This window comes from Phyllopteryx taeniolatus, chromosome 17, assembly GCF_024500385.1.
Source record: "Phyllopteryx taeniolatus isolate TA_2022b chromosome 17, UOR_Ptae_1.2, whole genome shotgun sequence".
NCBI lineage: Eukaryota > Metazoa > Chordata > Actinopteri > Syngnathiformes > Syngnathidae > Phyllopteryx > Phyllopteryx taeniolatus.
Genome location: NC_084518.1, coordinates 4,958,509 through 4,976,567, shown reverse-complemented (window position 1 = coordinate 4,976,567; position 18,059 = coordinate 4,958,509). Strand labels below are relative to the sequence as shown.

The 18,059-nt window shown below is 39.6% G+C and overlaps 3 protein-coding genes across 3 annotated transcripts in view; 2 read left to right on the top strand and 1 right to left on the bottom strand.

Moving 5' to 3' along the window:
* Window positions 1-3,030: 3,030 nt before the first annotated feature.
* Window positions 3,031-7,177, top strand: hmgn1b (high mobility group nucleosome binding domain 1b). Its single transcript, XM_061752359.1, has 6 exons — window positions 3,031-3,232; window positions 4,826-4,852; window positions 5,017-5,046; window positions 5,140-5,181; window positions 5,946-6,053; window positions 6,130-7,177. Exons 1-6 carry the CDS (start codon window positions 3,215-3,217, stop codon window positions 6,175-6,177), a joined length of 273 nt encoding a protein of 90 aa, XP_061608343.1. The 5' UTR covers window positions 3,031-3,214; the 3' UTR covers window positions 6,178-7,177.
* Window positions 7,178-10,889: 3,712 nt separating this feature from the next.
* LOC133466744 (glucose-6-phosphate exchanger SLC37A4-like) lies at window positions 10,890-17,912 on the bottom strand. The gene is made up of 9 exons (XM_061750708.1): window positions 17,765-17,912; window positions 16,830-17,062; window positions 15,666-15,912; window positions 14,798-14,950; window positions 14,620-14,705; window positions 14,426-14,539; window positions 12,859-12,924; window positions 12,647-12,785; window positions 10,890-12,568 (listed from the first exon to the last, which is right to left on the bottom strand). Exons 1-9 carry the CDS (start codon window positions 17,910-17,912, stop codon window positions 12,405-12,407), a joined length of 1,350 nt encoding a protein of 449 aa, XP_061606692.1. The 3' UTR covers window positions 10,890-12,404.
* Window positions 17,744-18,059, top strand: part of b3gat1b (beta-1,3-glucuronyltransferase 1 (glucuronosyltransferase P) b) — a 20,628-nt gene continuing 20,312 nt past the window's right edge. Inside the window, exon 1 of the mRNA XM_061750716.1 lies at window positions 17,744-17,935. The gene's annotated coding sequence lies outside the window, so the exon portion shown is untranslated. The remainder of the gene's footprint in view (window positions 17,936-18,059) is intronic.

Genomic DNA, 18,059 nt, shown 5'->3' with positions numbered 1-18,059 from the left:
GAGACATATATGTTTAAAACCCCATTTTTCAAGTTTGATCAATTAAAATAGTCACACAAGTGTGAAGAAAACTATCGTAAATTAAGTAATTAGTAATGTAGAATAAATAAATAGTTTTCAATTCAGTGGGCAATTTATTAACACCAAGAATGGTTCATAGCAACTAACTAGATGTGTTGATTCGACATTAGCTCTGAAGATCCTTCATGTCCATCTGAGCTCATGAACTCTGGAGCCCCTCAGACATACTCATGGAATCTGACATTATCTGTTGCCCCATATGGGAAGCTGGGACAGGTGGCAAAAAAGACTGAGAAAGTTGAGGAATGCTCATCAAACACCTGTTTGGAACATCCCACAGGTGAACAGGCTAATTTGGAACAGGTGGGTGCCATGATTGGGTAGAAAAGGAGCTTCCCTGAATTACTCAGTCATTCACGAGCAAAGATGGGGCGAGTTTCATCTCTTTGTGAACAAGCGCGTGGGAAAATAGTCCAACAGTTTACGGACAATGTTCCTCAACGTATAATTGCAAGGAATTTAGGGATTTGATCATCTCCGGTCCATAATATCATCAAAAGGTTCAGATAATCTGGTTCAGCGCTACATCCGTAAGTGCAACTTGAAGCTCTACTATGCAAAGCAAAAGCCATTTATCAACAACACCCAGAAACGCCGTCGGCTTCTCTGGGCCCGAGCTCATCTAAGATGGACTGATGCAAAGTGGAAAAGTGTTCTGTGGTCCGACGAGTCCACTTTTCAAATTGTTTTTGGAAATTGTGGACGTCGTGTCCTCCGGGCCAAAAGGAAAAGAACCATCCGGACTGTTATGGACGCCAAGTGCGGGAGGAAGCCGCAGTACTGGGAGAAAAAAAACATGCACACTCCACAAAGGGATTCAAACCCAGAACCTTAGAATCATGAAGCAGACTTGCTAATACAAATCACCATGCTGCCCTATAAATTACATTCATACATCAGAATCATCTTTATTCGCCAAGTATGTCAGAAACACAAGGAATTTGTCTCCGGAGCCGCTCTAGTACGACAACAGACAGTCAATTAACAGAGAATACCTTTGAGACATAAAGACATTGAGAGGAAAAAAAAAAAAAACGGTCCCAGCAATAAAAGGTTGCTAGTAATCTGGTAATGCCGGTACAATTTGTTATTTATTTTTTTGCCAATTGTGCAAAAAGATGCAGAGTCCTCTAGCAATTAGAGCAGTTTGAAACGACTAATAGAACAATAGTCCGGTGCAAATGACCATTGAGCAAAGGCCGCCTTCAAGACTTCAAGAAATGGATGCAGTTTAAAGTGACTAGTAGCGCAATAACCTGGGACAATGTTGATTGTGCAAATGTTGCAGATGCTACTCAGGCACATGAGTAGAAAACCTAGCGCTAGCTTCAGCCGCGGCCTGTTTCCACGTCTGCATACAGGGGGAAAGGCGGGAAAGGACAGCAAATGGCACCAGCTGCAACGGAAGGGCGATGTCACGCACCGCAACAACAGCGTTATTATCTGAGATTTACGTGCCCTCCACCACCTTCTCCAGTTCCCCCCTTCATACACACCAACAATCACCACCTCAACCCTATCTTTTGACTTGTTTCTTGTTTTTTTTTTCCCCGACTTCTCAACTTCCTGCAGCATGGTAGGGTGTCGTGGACAAACAGCACTGTTGATAGTAACAATTAGGTTTATTTGATAAGCCTCCAAATTGTACCGTACTCTAAAGCCCTTTTTTGATGTTCTAGCTCTTCTACATCGCACTAATCTGTAATGAAGTACATGCTGTGTATGAAAAGCAGTTTGACAGATACTATATTTGTAAGGTTCAACACATCTTTGGTTCAGTTTGAGTGACAATAAAACAAAAATGGTTATTATCCTCAGAGTAAAGACTAAGAGGTGCAATAGTCTACACTCAATACTAACATTGGTTTTAATTATTTATGGTGCACTCACTGATGATTCTGATTCTGTTGCAAATTACTCATTCTAATTTGCTTTAGTCACTAGCAACAAGGCACATGGATTCTTCAGTTTTGTTGAATGGGGCCTTCAAATAAAAAAGCAGCAACATGCAACTAGTAAATAATGTTTTATTTTACTTATTTTAGTTGTTTTGCAGGGATTTTATAGAGATGACGCACCGCATCAAGCTTTTTAAATAAAGAATTGTAAATTATGATGAAATTTGCTTACTGTAAAATGTGACGTGGACTGGCAGAAAACAAAAAAACTCAATGAAATTGTTTATGTTCGGCTCTGATGCAACTGCTGGAAATGTTACACCAAGATAGAACAGAAGTCCCAGAGGTCATATAACTTACATTACTTTATTACTGCAGGAGGAGAATTGTTTTAAAACATCATGTCCTTTTCAAATGTAAAAACGAATTATTAATAGGATCTGTATGATTCATAACGTTTCAGACATAAACGCTAAGGGTAAATGCACATGTGATATCATGAATGCAGAGTGCGCAACGCCTCTAAAGTCATGTTTGACGTTCGCCCTCCACGACGAGGGAAGCGGTCACCGAGGCCACCGCGACGGGGTTGCACAAGAGCACAATTATCCTGTCGCCATTTTCCCAAGCTTAATACAAAAGACTTGGCTGCGAAAGCACACACCCCTCTCCCAATCCGCAGCCAGGACACACGCCGATATCGCCACAATCGCTCGGAATCCAAATAGCTCACACATGCTACCCTTAACATTACAGCCTACGGAGTATTTGCTAGACAATACGTCAATGGTCAATGTTGAGGGGAGACTTGGCGACATTTTCGCTTTTTTTTTTTTTTTTTTTCCTGACAGCAGATGGCTGTCCAGAAAGACAAGCGCCTCGTCGAATCGATTGATTGACGTGTGTCCTAGCCATTCAGGAAATAGCGCAGATTTGAAACGGTGTCGCTGACCACTACGTCGACCAATCACCGGGCGGCGGGGGCGGGCTAATGCTCGTCAATCACGTAGGAACTATAAGATTTGAATAAGGAGGGGAGGGGGAGAATCCAATCCGGTTTGAGCTAGTTTTCTTCCAATGGAACATTCTCATCTGGCTGCCCTGTATTACATAGACTGGACGAGTACAGCTTTATCCGGAGTATACGACTACACTACATTTTTGTCCCCTATTCAGTTACATTTCGCCGTTTGTTTGTTTGTTTTTTTCTCCGCTCCCTTTTCCACACATCTACCATGCCTAGAAGGAGCAAAGTGAGTAAACTGCGATATTTATTGCATTTGGCGATCCAGTATTTACAACCCCCGTTTGGTTTGTTGGAGCGCGAGTTGCTGCTGGCAAATGTCAAAAAAAAAAAAAAAATGTCGCGCTTGCAGCCATGACTTGAGTTTGTATTCGTCGTCCTGGTTTTGTTTGCTCTTGTCGCACGATGCATGACCGAAATGTGACATTTTATGTCATTATTTGCGCGTGTAAGGCGGTTGCATTTTTATTTTTTATTATTATCTTTTTAACAGACACATTTGCAGTGTTTGGGGTTTTAGCGGGAGTCGTTTTTCTCCGTCGACAGCTTTTTTTTTTTTTTTTTTCTGCAGAGAAAGTTGGCGGCATATTGATTGTCAGTCACGCAGGATAGTTTTAAGTTCCACTTTGGCCGGCATTATAAAGCCTAAAAAATCGCTTAAATTCCGCCGAAGTGGGATATGTAGTTTTACGGCAACCTCCACCTTGGGCGGCATCATTTATTTATGACTTTCGTTTCATATTAAGGCTGTTGTCAGCGTTCTGCGGCCGCCATTAGACGCAGCTGTTTGGACGTCGTGTTAGCTCGGCGGGGTTATGTAATGGCGAGCCTCCCTCCGTCAGCACAGCGCCGCTCTTGTTGCTGGGGCTTCTCGTCGAGTGTGCTAGCACACCGAGGAGCTTTTCAAATGAATGGCGGGAACGCTCACTTCCCTGCTCGGGCTTTCGCTCCCCCCGCCCTCACCAATATGTCGGCCTTGCCATTTATTATTAATGAAAGGATATGGCGAAGAGGAGGAGGAGCACTCCGCCCCTCCTTCCTCCTTTACAGTAGGGAAGCGCGAGCGTGCTTCCATTTTGTCGACATTATTGTCTTTACCTTTGAGGCTCAAAAAGCCGTCGACGTTCGTTTTAATGTGGCCACAACAACCGCTGCCGTGTTTTCGCAAACGGCTAAAAACCAAGTGTCTCATTTATTGTGACGAAATGTGCGCATACGGGCATTTTGTGCGTGCATACGGGAATTTTAATCGTCCGCAGAGCCGGAAGTGCCGCCGAGCGCTAAGCCCGCCTGAACACGCCCCCTTAAAGGTGTACAACAACACTGTCAAAAAAACCCAAAAAAATTCCTTTTAAATTGACTTCAAACACGGGGAGGGGGAAAAAGGCGTAAAATGACGCCAGTTAACCACATTTGAATCATGTGCAACTGAAAATGAAGTTCTCCAGAACGAATGAATTCCGTGTACAGCACTTGTTGACTAGCAGCGATACTCATGCATATACACTCGTACGAATAATATGGAGAGGGGGGAAAAAAACAACCAGAAAAAGTAAAAACAAATACAAGAGGAGAATTATGGAGGAATTAAAAACTATTTCAATCTAATCTAAGTAAGAAGGTGGAACATTTGTTTAGATGTTGGTATGTGGTAAGTAAAAAAAAAAAAAAAAAATTACTGTTCTAATCACTGAACAGTAATTTATGCAAAATGGGAAGTACAGTATAATATTGACAGTGATTTTAATTGATTAATTAGAATTCCATGTGCTTTGTCGACAGTAAATTATACATTTTATTTTTTGTTTTTATTATTTTGCAGGACGATCCAGATGCAGCTGAAACAGCAGTAAGTACAAGTAACAGATTTTTTTTTGTTTTTAATGCACGATCTGGTTTAAATTAATCATACACCTGGAAATAGCCCTCTCACCCGCTAGGGGTCAGCAAAAGCGCACAACTGTAAAGAGAACTCAACATGAAAAGTTAACTTCTGTTTTCCTCACCTTGCAGCCCAAGAGGAGATCTGTCAGATTGAGTGATGTAAGTACACAATCCTCAATGCATTCTGTTGCCTATTTTCCTTTTTTTTTTGCCTGCTTTCCATAATAAATACAATTCATTCATCTTTACCAGAGGCCCACAGCTGCAAAAGCAGAGCCCAAACCCAAGCCAAAGGTAAGTTACATTGTCAACTGCCGTACTGTATGTTGCTATAGTTGTCATAGTTGACCACAAAACAACTTATTCTTACCAAATGGCTGTGGCTTGTTTCTGTAGTTTAATAACATGGCAAACATATTAAGTGCTTGAAGGACCTTTTAGAATTTTGAGACTTTGGCTCACAAAGACTTTCCACAGTATGGGCAACTGCTGTAACTGTAGTTTGGAGGAAAGGTATGAACCTGCTAATGGAGAAATATGGATGCTGATCATATTTAAATGGTATTTTGGTTCCACCTTGGTGGTAGCTCTCCCAGTGCCACCATTGTGACCGATATTAAAATATAGTAGTGTTGTGGACCCAGTTAATCAAAAACGCGACAGGTTTGATTCCTGATTAAATTATATTTGATATTATTGTAAGGCGGTGTAACCTTATTCCTAGTTTAAAAATTTACATTTTGCTTAAATAATAGAAAAAAAAACTGCTTGAATAATGATTAAATTAAAATGTATTGCATATAGAAGTTGAATAAAAAAATTACCTTTTTAATAAAAACAAGTAGTTCTTAAAGGTTAAATTCAATTCTGTTGTACTTAGTGAATCACTGCTGTCGACTGTTTTCTTAGCAAAAGTACACAACAAATACTACTTCAATTTGTGTAATACAATGAAGTCTGTTGATATTTTACCTAACACCACCAAACATTAGTTGAAAAAATGACTGGTTGAGTTAATTGCTTCTCAATGCATCTCTGTGCATTATGTGTTCTTGCAGAAGGCACCTGCGAAGCTGAAGAAAGGGAAGGAGGTGGAGAAGGCCAAGCCTGAGGAAAAGGCGGAGGATGCCCCTGCTGAGAATGGTGAAGCCAAAGCTGAGGAAGAGGTCCGTGTTTTGTCACCATGAATAATCTTGACGCATGAAGATAATCTTTGTGGTCATGTGTTTGTGTGTGTTGCAGGCGCCAGCCACGGATGCGGCGGAGGAAAAAGATGAGGAAGCAGAATAACATCTCTCAAACCACATCTTTACCAATGCTCCCTGTACCTCTTTTCTTGTACAATTCAGGGGAATATTTTTATCAACTATTTTCTAAATACAGGTTTTTTAGTAGTTTGTAGAGAACACTTTTTTTATTTTATTTTTTTTATTATTTTATTTTTTTTATTTTTATTTTATTTTATTTTTTTACAAAAGACAAAAAAAAAGTCAATTTGAAGACGGGGAAATGTCATCACATCCCACAATTTTTTTGCTCCTCTGAAATGGCGGCGGGGGTCATTGTAACTGTCGGTGGTTTTCATTTCAAAGTTGTTTTAAATGTGAAGGAAGGGAGGGTCCAGGATGGGTTACAGTGTCAACAAGCAAACATGGTCATAGGATCTTGGTCTACAACTGAAAGTGTGCCTGTGTGGATTACATTCCATATGCTTTAAAGGGACATTGTATGTAATCTGTGCTGGGGCAGAGGTGAACACAGTCACACATTGTTTTATTGTTTATAATGAAGAACAGTGTTTTAGAATGTTTGCAAGCTTTGTCCTCATGTTAACTCTTGTACTCATGCAGTTTTAAAATGAAATTTGATCAATAAATTTACAATTCCTTGTAGTGAAGCTCTCCCTATCCAAACTATGTATCTTCTGTGTTGGTTGTGTCCCAGTTCTGTGATAGCATTGCAATAAATTTGTATAGCTGCTGTGAAAAAGGGTTTGCAATCTCTGTATACAGTGTATAATGGTACATTGTATGGATGGAAAAAAAAAAAATAATAATTTGTTTTCTTAGCCAAGCTAGTGAGGTGTGTCAATGTAAAAAAACAAATCTGGTCTAAAATACCAGCAGACAGCCTGTACATTTATTTGAGATGTCCAATGCATACCAGCAGTAGCAATATTCACACGAGGTTTAGGTAACAGTGCAAGTGTGCGGTTTCTTTTTATTTGTATAGATGTACCTGTGTAATGATTGTTATCAACAAACCAATAAAGCTCAGTTGGTAGTTGTTATCCTTTTTTATATTTTGAAAAGGCATTTTTTATTTTTTTTAAGAAGGCAGTTTAATAACCACAACTGCAATGAAGCGCTGTATGTAATTACAACTCAAACACCGGAAAATTTAACAAAAACATTTAGAAACAAAGTTTAAATACAATGCAGAAGACACTACAACAAGGGCGGAATCTGAAGATGGGTTAAAAGCCAAAGAATTAAAATAACGATAGTGGCTCGTCAGAGTATTATCAGACTGGAGTTTTTTTCCCTTATGTTTTGTCACATTGCAACCTCCTCTGAGCAGCATGAAAAGTCTGCGAGAGCACACAAGATCAATCAGGCAGGATGCCGGTTGTGGCAGAAATTTCATGTTTTTTGCCTTCAGGAAGCAAAAAAAGAACGGCTCGATGAGTGTTTGTGATGTCAGATAATGTTAATCGGTTTCCCAGGCAGTTGAATATTACACTTAAGTGATTAAACAAGTTTTCCAATAAGTCCATGCATTTCTTGTTTTGCTTAAAACACAAAACATTTTTTTATCTGCTTTCATGGAGGACAAAGGAAATCAGAAAGTACTGTATTCACATTTTTAATTTTGTTTACAATAAACTTGGTGGCAAAAACGATGTTTGCTGATTTTGTGTGTGTCTGTGTGTGTGCGTCATTGTGTTTTGAGTCAACTAGAGTTGTCAAACTGATTGTGAATGTATTTTATTGGGAGTTCATGTGAAAGACCAACACATTGGCACATAAGTGTGAAGTGGAAGGAAAATTAGATATTTAAAAAAAAAATCTTTAATTTTTTTCCCCAAGTAAAAAAATGTGTGCAGATATATTAGCGACACTAAGTCAATACTTGGTGGAACCACCTTTTGCTGCAATTGCAGCTGCAGTTATTTTGGGGTACATCTTCTACACAATGAGGAGTGGAGGAGAAGCTGAGACTTGAATGCAGATATCAGACACCTTCCTCAGTTCCCCACAAACAGGATGGCAGCATCTGAGCTGCTAGACTTTGTCAACTGTTTGTAACCTCAAAAGTATCGTATGTACTGTACGTACATAAAACCTCCGTGTGTCATTTTCCTTCGACTTCAGAATTATGCGCCACTTTGCTTTGGTTTGTTACATGAAATCTCAATAAAAAACGTTTACATTTGTGGTGATCTGTCTTCCTTCTCAATTGTAGATTTAAAATTCAGCACCATGGACAGCTTCCCACATCCATGCAATGTTTTTGTGTGTTCAGTCTGTTATACTGTTTTATTACAGCATCAGAATTCACCCCAGTTGAAACATACCTTGATTTTGTATTCTTTCTTTCATGTTTTAAAAAAATGCAATTATTCCTGGTTCGTACCTGAAGTGTCAGAATGAGTTAGCACTGCAATACACACCTGGAAATAGAATTGAAGCACCCATGTGAAGTTATGTTTTTATCGAGAGACTGGCAATAATATCAGCCCCCCAAACCTTCAGTTATTTTTCTATGTGCATAAATCATAGTGATTTAGGAGGATATCTAACCTTAGATGACCTCAGTAAGGATTATGACACAGGTCAGTTTAGTAGGTACAAGATCCTTTATCAACACTCCATCCACCATCTGTTTTCTAGACCACTTATTTTGTTGCGGGTTGCAAAGAGCTATGAAAGGCGGACTACATCCTGGAATGGATGATCTGTCAGTGGCAGGGCGATTGGACACATTAGCTATGTGACACACGACCTGGCCAATACTCCATTTTGCCAACTTATTTACAGTACTTCCAGCTTTACCTTAAGGGATTACTGTCCAGTTAAAAAAAAAAAAAAAAATTATGTGAAATGAAATCAGAAACCAGCTGTCAAATGTTCATAACATATTAAACTCTCCAAACTTTCTTAAAAGACCGTTTCCTAGCCTGCCACAAGAGCAATAGATATGGAATAAAATACTTCACCCTTGTCGTTTAGAACTGTTCCATGAATGAAATTATGATTCGGGAAATTTCAAAGAATGAATAATCAGAAATACTAACATTTCTATGGCTAGTTTGTACAGTTTGGGTTTTACAGTCACCTCCAAAAGTATTCGAATGGCAAGGTCAATTTATTTGTTCTTGTTGCATACTGAAGACATTTGGTTTTCAGATCAAAAGATGAATATGAGACAAAAGTTCAGAATTCCAGATTTCATTTCATGGTATTTACATCTAGATCTGTTAAACAACTCAGGACAGAGCACCTTTTGTTTGAAGCTACCCACTTTTCAAGTGAGCAAAGGTATTGGAACAGACATTATTAACGTGAGTAACGTTTAATATTTGGTGGCATCACCCTTACTTGCAATAACTGCATCAAGCCTGCGACCCATTGACTTCACCAGGCAGTTGCATTCTTCATTTGAAATGCTTTTCCTGGCCTTTACTGCAGCTTCTTTTCTCCCTTCAGTCTGTTCTTCAGGAGGTAAAAAGCATGCTCTATTGGGTTAAGGTCCAGTGATTGACTTGGCCAGTCTAAGACCTTCCACTTTTCCCTCCTGATGTTGTCGGCAGTGTGTTTTGGGTCATTGTCTTGTTGCATGATGAAGCTTCTCCCAATTAGTTTGGATGCATTTTTCTTTAAATTGTATATGAGTTAACTAATGTCATTATATATGGAAAATAAAACCCTATGACATTCTGCTGCTGAAAAAAAGCTTCTGAGTCATACGAAATCCGATCCAAACTGTACACAACAATTAAAAATGTAGCGAAACAGAAACATTGTCTGAAAACATTCATTTGTGAACATTTACCGCGATATAAAGGACTTACACTAAGTAACTCAAAACCTTGCTGCTCTGTTCTTATAGCTAATTTTTAAGAGCTAAAAAGCACAGAACGTTGTGTTATTGCAGTTACAACACGCAGACTTAATCACCCCAAGTCTCCAACTGCTTTAGTTGCCCCAAATTAAATGGAGTCAAACAAAATCCTCTTCCTCATGTGAATACTGTAGCTCTCCATGCTGACATTACTGTCCTAACCTCAGCCAAGGGGCTGCAGGGGAGTGTTTGGAATTTGGTGTTGCTTGGTATACCGATGTCAACAAGTGGACTCTTGTAGATTGCCGGTATGCTTCAGGTCACCATCCATCCATTCATATTCCATAGTGCTTGTTCTCTTTAGGATCGCAGGTGAGCTGGAATCTATTCAAGCTGACTTTAGGGGCGAGACCCTGGAGCAGTCGTCAGCCAGTTGCAGTGGACAAATTGACAAACAACCTTTGCCACTAACATTTATACCTGTGGACAATTTTGAGCCATCCATTATCCTCAGACTCATGTATTTGGAATGTCGGAGGAAGCGGCACGACCCGAAAGCACAGGGAGAACATCCAAACGTCCATCTGTCATCCAGGAAGGTCGGAGGAGCAGAGACTCAAACCCCAAACCTCAGAACTGTGAGGCAGATGTACGAACCCCTATTCCGCCTGGTGCCTTTTCATGTCACCATCATATCCAAAGTTCAGAAGACAACTGCAAAAATATACAGTGTATAGACTTGCAGGACAATTGTTAAGAATAGTGGACAATAAAGTGAGATCCAATGAAGCTTTAACGACAGTCCTGCCTTTACAAATACAATATTGCCCAGTTTCCCCATTCGTATTGGATCACATTGATTGCAAACCAGGGTGCTGTGGGACACTAGTGTGCCATGAGAGATCATCACGGGTGCCGCAGAAATGATTCAATTTCAGTTCATTTGGAAAACTATTTTTAATTGCAAATATACCTTTGATCAGCTCTGCACGCCAGCAATGAAAAGAGACCAGCAGATCAATTAAATGCTCTTCCGTTATTTGGAAGAAGGTACAATAAGGTTTATGTACCTTCTCTTTTGCCATTCAAACAACAGCATTAGCTTCTTGCAAAGTGTATCTGCTATGTGTTCAATTGAACAATCCCAGAATTCACAGTAAGTACATTTGTTTGTAAATTGAGATGAGCTCATCATTTTCGTATTCATACTTTTTGTGACATTTTTGTTTAGTGCCATGAGATTTTTCTCATGTGAAAGGAGTGCCTTGGCTCAATAAAGGTTGGAAAACTAGTGAAATGTGACAACGCAATGATCACTTCTATGTACAAAACCTAAAGATATCATTTTCACCCATTCCATCGGCAATAAATATCCAGGCACACTGTGTTCATTGTACAATAAACAGCTGAACAAAATCAGTGTTTCAAACCACCCATAATTTACATTTATTAGGCATCAAATGTAAAATTACATTACAGTACATTAAAGCTATTCCCTATTGGCACTTAGTCTGTTCCCATTATTAGTTGACAAAACACACTGCTCTAAGTGGGAGAAAATTGATGATGAGACCCATGACTGACAGGGGCCTTAAGCCTAGAAAATAGTATTTTGAATTTGAGGTGCCCATGAGACACAGGTTGAGAAAGACAAATTGAAATAGTACCGAAAGAATTGATAGTCAACTTTTTAAAATGCATCAAAATATTGCTCTGTATCATGTGATCTGTGAACAACAGTGTGCGTACAAATAATTAGTTCTACGACACCTTATCTCTGATCAATGATGAAAATTATTGATGCTACCAGATATGTGCAAACACATCGATAGGCAGTTTAGATTCTAGACTATACAAAAACACCCATGAGAAAACATTCAGTATATGTAAATTCACTACTAACATCCAGGCCTGCACCAATAACTTCCTCCATTGTTTTCAGCATGCAGCTATCATTTGGCCTTTTAAATGACTGCTTTCATAAATATATAATAAGCCTCCATTTTTTTCCTGCGAAGACTTTCTACATGACTTTGGAATTTGTCTTTGGACATTGTTGTCCATGCATCCAGATGAATATTTGCAATGGCGTTCAACAAGAGGGAGCACTGTTGTAAGTGATTGGGATGGAAGTCAGTCCACACAGAGTTGGAACTATAGAATCATCCAAAATGTCCTGAAAGATCAAGAATTCAGATTCAGTGGGAATTATGATATGTGGTCCCCAATTGATTAATTAATCAATTAAGAACTGTGTGTGTGGGTGGGGGGGGGGGGTACTTTTTTCCATATACTGTAGTGTGTAAACCTCACAGAGAATTTGGTAATCCGTCCCTGAGTATCAATGACTAAATTAGTGTCTTTTGGATACTGGACTTGTTTGGTAATAATTTTCATTAGAATTATTTATGCAACACCTTTAACACCAGAGTCACTTTTCAGAAGAGCACAGATCAGTCAATTTTTTCTCTTCTTCCCATCTTAGTGCGCATATTGCGTATGAAGAAGAACAAAACCGTGGTGACAGCCATTATGACCTCAGCTACCCAGAATGCCATGTCCCAGCTATGTTGTTTGGCAATAGTGCTGAAGGGAAGTCCAGCCACAAAAGCCCCCACTGAAATAAAGAGAAAATTATGTCACTCATATGACTGTGTCATGGTAAACAGACAAAATGTTGTATTGGTCGCTGTACCATTAGCCATCAGAGCTACAATAGCATGCGAGGTTCCACAAAAATTGGAAGGAGCGCTTTCACTGGCGATAACACCAAACAAGGCAATTGGCCCGTAAGAGGAAAATCCAAACATGGCACCAAGAAAGAGAATCCAGATCTGCAAATGAAAAGAACAACTGAAATTGTTTTCTTTGTTTTTCAGTTAAGAAATCGCTAAGCAAAATTCTTACCTCTTTTTCGGAGACACCGAGAAGCACAGAGACAGGATGGATGACTTGGACCCAAAGAGGAGCCTCCTGAAGTGAATGAATAAACTTTAATATTGACTACCTAAACATAACTCAACACAGTTGTTTTAGTAGGTACTAGGGGTTGAAGTTGAACAGGCTAGTCAACACGTTGAATTTAACAGTCTGCAATGACAGTTCTATCTTGAGATCAAACAACAGCAAATCACGTTTTGGCTTTAAAAGAAAAACGGATGCCACACTGAAAGCAACATATAACGGCTGAAAAAAGTATTTAACACATCACAATTTTTCTCATTAAATATATTTCCAGAGCTGCTAGTGACGTGAAAATTTCACCTGATGTTGGGAACAACATCAGCGGCATGGTCACTCTCAAAATATTCAAGTCTATCTTCAAATAAATGCAAGCCCATCTGAATAGGGCACCCGCTAACGCTATCCGAGAAGCAATATGCTGCAGCTTCTGCTTACAGGAAACGAAATGGTGGGTGATCAATAACCTCCTTGTCAAAATTAACTGTTAACGTCAACAAAACTTTAAAGCTGCACTTGTAGCTCAAAAGTAAACAAGCGCGAAACTGTGCAGCCAACAAAACTCAGTGCAGCTCTGATGATCTTTTGTATCAGACGTGATACCGTTTCAGCCCTCCGCATTCAGAGTAAAGACAAATGGCCTTTGCGCAAAGCCACTACCATTTAAGTTCAAGCATATCTAAAATGTCCCCATAGTGCAATAAATTACTATTAAATGTATATCTCTTTAACAATGTTAACATTCACTGATCATTATTACTTTAGCTAAAAGTACAACATGTGAGATGCACTACTTGTTTGCCTTTGGCTGGTTTCTTCGTTAGCAGGATTACGCAAAAAGTACAAACAGTTAAGTCAAAACCCAATTTGGAACAAATCCATATTTGCAATTCGCCACAAATTTTTTTCGACGTTAGGTTAGTATTTAGTTGAAGTTTTAACAAAGATGAAAATGTTCCTTGTGGTTGTTAGAGCGCAAATCTAACTGCAAAAAGTGTTTTTTAATGTTCCTAAGGGCCACACACTGAATAATCAACGGTACAAATAACGACTCATTGATACAGTAGTTACTCAAAGTATATGCTACAGTTGAACAAGTAAACGACATTAACTCAAAAGACATCAATTCTTAATTTGATAAGATATGAAAACAAATACTGTTAAAATACAAAATGCATTTCAATCTGCAAGCAACACCTCCCAGATGAAAAGAGTATCAAATGGATATAATAAAACCAAATCGCAGGCATGTTAAACTCGCAACCCAGGGGCCACATGCGGCCCGCCACATCATTTTATTTGTGGCCAGCGAAAGAAAATCATTTGCGTCAACTTCCTTGATTCCTTGCTAGAATATGTAACACATTTTAAAACAACTGGTTAAGATTTGCACTCTACAGAGTTCCCTTGGATTTTATATACATATTTATATTTTCAAGACAGAATTTCTGATACATCCTTTGTATTAGCTCTTACTAGAGTGTGCAGGTGCAGCAAGTCTTTATATTTTTACCTTTGGGATTTCAGGTGTGACGGTGACCCTGAAGAGGTACATGGACACGTACATACCAGCCATCATGGCAATGAGCAGGCCGTGGCGAGGGTTGCCATGTGTGCCCAGGCCTGACTATGGAAAGCCACAGAGCATGTTTAGGACCAGCGTGCCAAATAAAACCAGTTTCTCAGTCTGATACAGCTAATACTTACTCGAGCAACAGCTCTGTCAGAGATTAAACCAGATGCAAGGCTGCCCACAAAGCCACCCACCTCCAAGGCACTCATGTAAGTACTGCCTGTGAGTAACACAGCTCAAGTTATTGCCATTAACCAGTAAAAAACACACTCTACAGAATCATTTGAAATAATAAGAAAGAAAAATGCATACCCATAAGAGCGGTCTGGCCTTTCTCTTGCATGAGGAAAAGCTGGCCCCAGTCAGTCGCCGCTGTCTTCACCCCAAACACCACCAAGTAGCCCAGAGACAGCACCCAAAGGAATGGGGAGAGAAGGAACTCACTCAGGGTGCTCTCACTGTTGCCTGGTGCAGAACAAGAGCACACACCCACACATTCTTCAATTACCTCGACTAAACAACACCACAAATGCACACCTTAAAAAAGGGAAAATGGAGGACATGTTTGATAACATAACATGCAACCGTATGAGGAATTGAGGAGACGCTAAAGCATCCACTGACATAATGAACATCAGATAGGTTAAAATAGTTTGGAGCAAAAACAGTAACTGAGTTCATCATGTACAGTATGGCTAAGGCTTTTCAAATCAAGATTTTTGTCTTTGCCGATAGTTTTTACACTGGCATACTTACATGATATGGTACTCTCTGTGATCAGTTTCCATGGTGCCACTTCTCTCCATGCAACAACTACCATTAGTTTGTATGTATTTTGTTGTTGTTGTTTTTAAACCACCACAATATTTGTAAACAAAGCTATCGAGATTTGATTTATGTGTAGAATTTAAGAAGTTTCCGAATAAATATGTAGGGATTACATGGTGATCCCATTTCCACAAGCGCTAAAGGATTTGGACAAACTGATATATATAGTTGAAAGTCCACCCTTACATTACAATGTGATTGCTTTACTTCAAATGCATTGTTGTGTATAAAGGCAAAATCATATTGTTACTGTCCTAATACGTATGGACATAGTGTAACTGCATCTATCATGCATCCATCCATCCATCCACCCTTGTACCAACCATCCATCAATTTATTAGTTTTTACTCACGTCTAATTGCCCCCTTCTTGGGTGCCAACTCAACACCAGGCAGGCCCACATCCTTTGGATCATTCTTCACCAACACCAGAGTCACAAGTGAGAAGGCAGCACAGAAGACACCTGACATAGTTAGGATGGTTCTCCAGTCATAGTAGTGTAGGAGCACTGTAACCAGGATTGGGCCCAGACTCCCTGCCAGGTTCATGCTGCAGGACAGCAGAGACCACCATGTTCCAAACTGGGATGGTTCAAACCACTGAAGAAAGAGATTTTGGACATATTTGATTTTAATTTGTCAAGAAAAAACAAAAAGAGGGATTTAAGTCCGAGACAAATTTAAAAAAATATACATCGAACAAAGCTGTAAAGTGGCAAATCTTAGATTCAGATTGGGGTCTTCAGATGGAGAAAAATATTGATGTACTTTAATGGCCACCATTATTTGTTCACTGCTTACTAAGCGAAGCAAATCTGAAACATGTCGAACAGATAAGCACAGAGAGTAACACGGTGTAGATCCACTGTAGGAAGACACTAATTCGACAAAAAAATGCCGCTGCATCACTGCAGCAAAGTTAGTCGTTCAAAATGGACCCTATAAAAAAATGGTTCCTATCGGTAATAAATACATAAAAAAACTGTTGACTGTTGTTGTTTCTTAAGGCACGATGTACTGAGGATGTTCTACTAATAGAATCGCTTGCAATCAGATCCCCTTCAACATGCTGAAGACGTGCCAAAGCCTATTTATTCCCCACCTTTTAAACAGCGCAAATGCCTCTTACTGTTGAAGTGCCTCGAACTAACTACATCAATTTACTTGACTTTTTTCTTTAGCTTCCATCAGTGATACTTATTCTAACTGCAAGTTATTGGTGGGTGACAGTGGCAGCTTGCAGATTGTTGGTCAATCAATCCCATTTTTTGGCTAATACCGCTCCACTTTACTGGACTTTATCACAGGCTCATCTTGCATAGGTTAATAGTGTCTGGCAGCAGGGAGCAGCATTCCAACCAGTGAACTTTTACACTACAAAGTGAAAATAAGTCTGTCAGCAGTTGGTTCTCACACTCGGGTAGCTGACTTGAATATTTGCAGGAATTATACATTGCCTGTGTGTCAATGGTGCAATGGAATAACACTGACTCATCGTGCAGGGCATTTGGAATTACCTTGCGGAGCACCTTCCCACATGGTGGCCATCCACAACCTTGTCCCAGGCCGTTAACGAACCAGAGCAGTGAGAACATGGTGACCGTGGCGGACCGCGAGAAAACCACGTTGATGCCTCCCACCACGAAGAGGCCGATGGAGAAAAGCCAGCGGGCACTAATCTGGTCCGACAACACGCCGCTGATGAATTTACTGATGGCATAGGCCATGGTCTGGCTGCTGGTGATCAGACCTGCAGACACAAGGAGGGTTAATATTGAAAATCTGAGAATGTGAAGGACACAAAGGTTGCATATAGTGCATATTTAGTATATTCTCAGAATGATACGAATTAGAGCTCAGACTCGCCCTCTTAATCCCAATTTGCCATTCGTCTTGACAGTAACGAATGACTCTCGAATCGAAATCGAATAGTTACTCCTTGTACTATTTCGAAATAAAGAAATGTCTTTCTCCAACTAATGAAAAATTCTATTTAAAGAGGCTCTAAACAGATATCCGTGTTTTGTTTCTAAATACATTAAATATGTTTGAAAGTGCTGAAAACATATGCTCAGACTTAACAATAACAATATAGTGCTGAATTTTTTTTAGATATAGCTTAAGCATTTTTTTTCACTGTTTGAATTTTCCTGATTTTGTGGGCAGGGCTAAGACACAGCGGAGAATGTCAGAATATAAGTAGTCTGATATTATAAGGTTCGTTCCGATTCAAGTCCCAATATTCTCCTTCAATGATCGCTTTTCCACACCCAATCAAATCCCAGCTGGAGCCCATCCTAGCTGGATTTGGTAAAGAGGCGTGGTACACTCTGAAACTGGTCGCCACTCTACATTCGTTAGATAGATCAACTTTCAGGTGAGCCATATTCGTTACTAACTGAGTGCATTTGTGCTGTGTATTTTAGATAAACAGTCAAATTTAAATTCTTACCCAAATCATCTTTGTCCAGCTTAATTTCATCCATCACTGAGGGCATGACAAAGGAGAATGTCTTTCTGTTGAAGAAGTACAGCATGTAGCCAATGAACATGGAGAAGAAGATGGTCACGCGATAGTAGCCGTAACCTGTTGCCCCCATGGTTCCGCAGGATCAAAACAAATGTGTGTAAAAAAAAAAAAAAAAAAAAAGAGAACTGATTGATTGTGTATTTGGGTCCTTTGACATTTAGCCAGTCAGTCAATCAAGTCAGAGGCAGTAGTTAGACTGTGTTTCAGCTAAAATGGG